The sequence below is a fragment of the Chrysochloris asiatica genome, unplaced genomic scaffold, assembly GCF_000296735.1.
Source record: "Chrysochloris asiatica unplaced genomic scaffold, ChrAsi1.0 scaffold00042, whole genome shotgun sequence".
Taxonomy (NCBI): domain Eukaryota; kingdom Metazoa; phylum Chordata; class Mammalia; order Afrosoricida; family Chrysochloridae; genus Chrysochloris; species Chrysochloris asiatica.
In genome coordinates this window covers 17,177,512-17,178,328 of record NW_006408560.1, presented here as the reverse complement: position 1 = coordinate 17,178,328, position 817 = coordinate 17,177,512, and the positions used below count along the sequence as shown (strand labels likewise).

General features: G+C 45.2%; 1 protein-coding gene across 1 annotated transcript in view; it reads left to right on the top strand.

The window, feature by feature from the left end:
- CD5L (CD5 molecule-like) overlaps positions 1-520 on the top strand; it is a 20,168-nt gene extending 19,648 nt beyond the window's left edge. The window contains exon 5 of the mRNA XM_006861742.1: positions 177-520. Within this exon, the coding sequence (XP_006861804.1) occupies positions 177-520 (344 nt within the window). The remainder of the gene's footprint in view (positions 1-176) is intronic.
- Positions 521-817: the final 297 nt, after the last annotated feature.

Sequence of the window (817 nt, the reverse complement as noted above, 5' to 3'; positions counted from 1 at the left end):
AGGTACAACAATCCACAACATTAATCCACAGTGCCACACCAGGACTCTATTAGGTACTAATAATGAGTATACATGTCATTAAACACCAAGAGCATAGAGATGTGCATATTGACTTTCTTTTACTGAGAAAATTGTGTTCTTGCAGGGAACAAAAACTTCCTCTTTCTTTTTCCCAGTCCCAAAGACTGTGCGGCTGGCTGATGGCCCTGGACGCTGTATAGGACGAGTGGAGGTGAAGCACCAGAACCAGTGGGGCACTGTGTGCAAAGCAAGCTGGAATCTCCAGGCAGCCAAGGTGGTATGCCGACAGCTGGGATGTGGCCGGGCCACACTGACCCAAAGATGCTGTAGCAGAGCTATGCAGGGCCAAGGGCCCATATGGCTGAGTCAGGTATCATGCTCAGGAAAAGAACTAACCCTTCAGGATTGCCCCTCCAGGCCTTGGGGAATGAACAACTGCACTCATGATGAAGATACGTGGGTCCAGTGTGAAGGTAATGCTTACAATCACAGAGCCTAGGTTTATACATGATCTTCTAAACTAAAATTTCACTCAACCATTATGTATAGAGAACTGTAAATAGACATGACAAAATTACTTAATTGTGCTATTTCTCAATGTTCTTGTCTTTAAAATGGGACTACTAATACCTACCACCACTTGTCTGTCAGTTTGTTGTACTGTGGTGGCTTGTGAGATGCTGTGATTCTGGAAGCTATGCAAGGGGTGTTTTAAATACCAGCAGGGTCACCCATAGTGGACAGGTTTCAGATGAGCTTCCAGACAAAGACAGACTAGGAAGAAGGAGTGATGAAC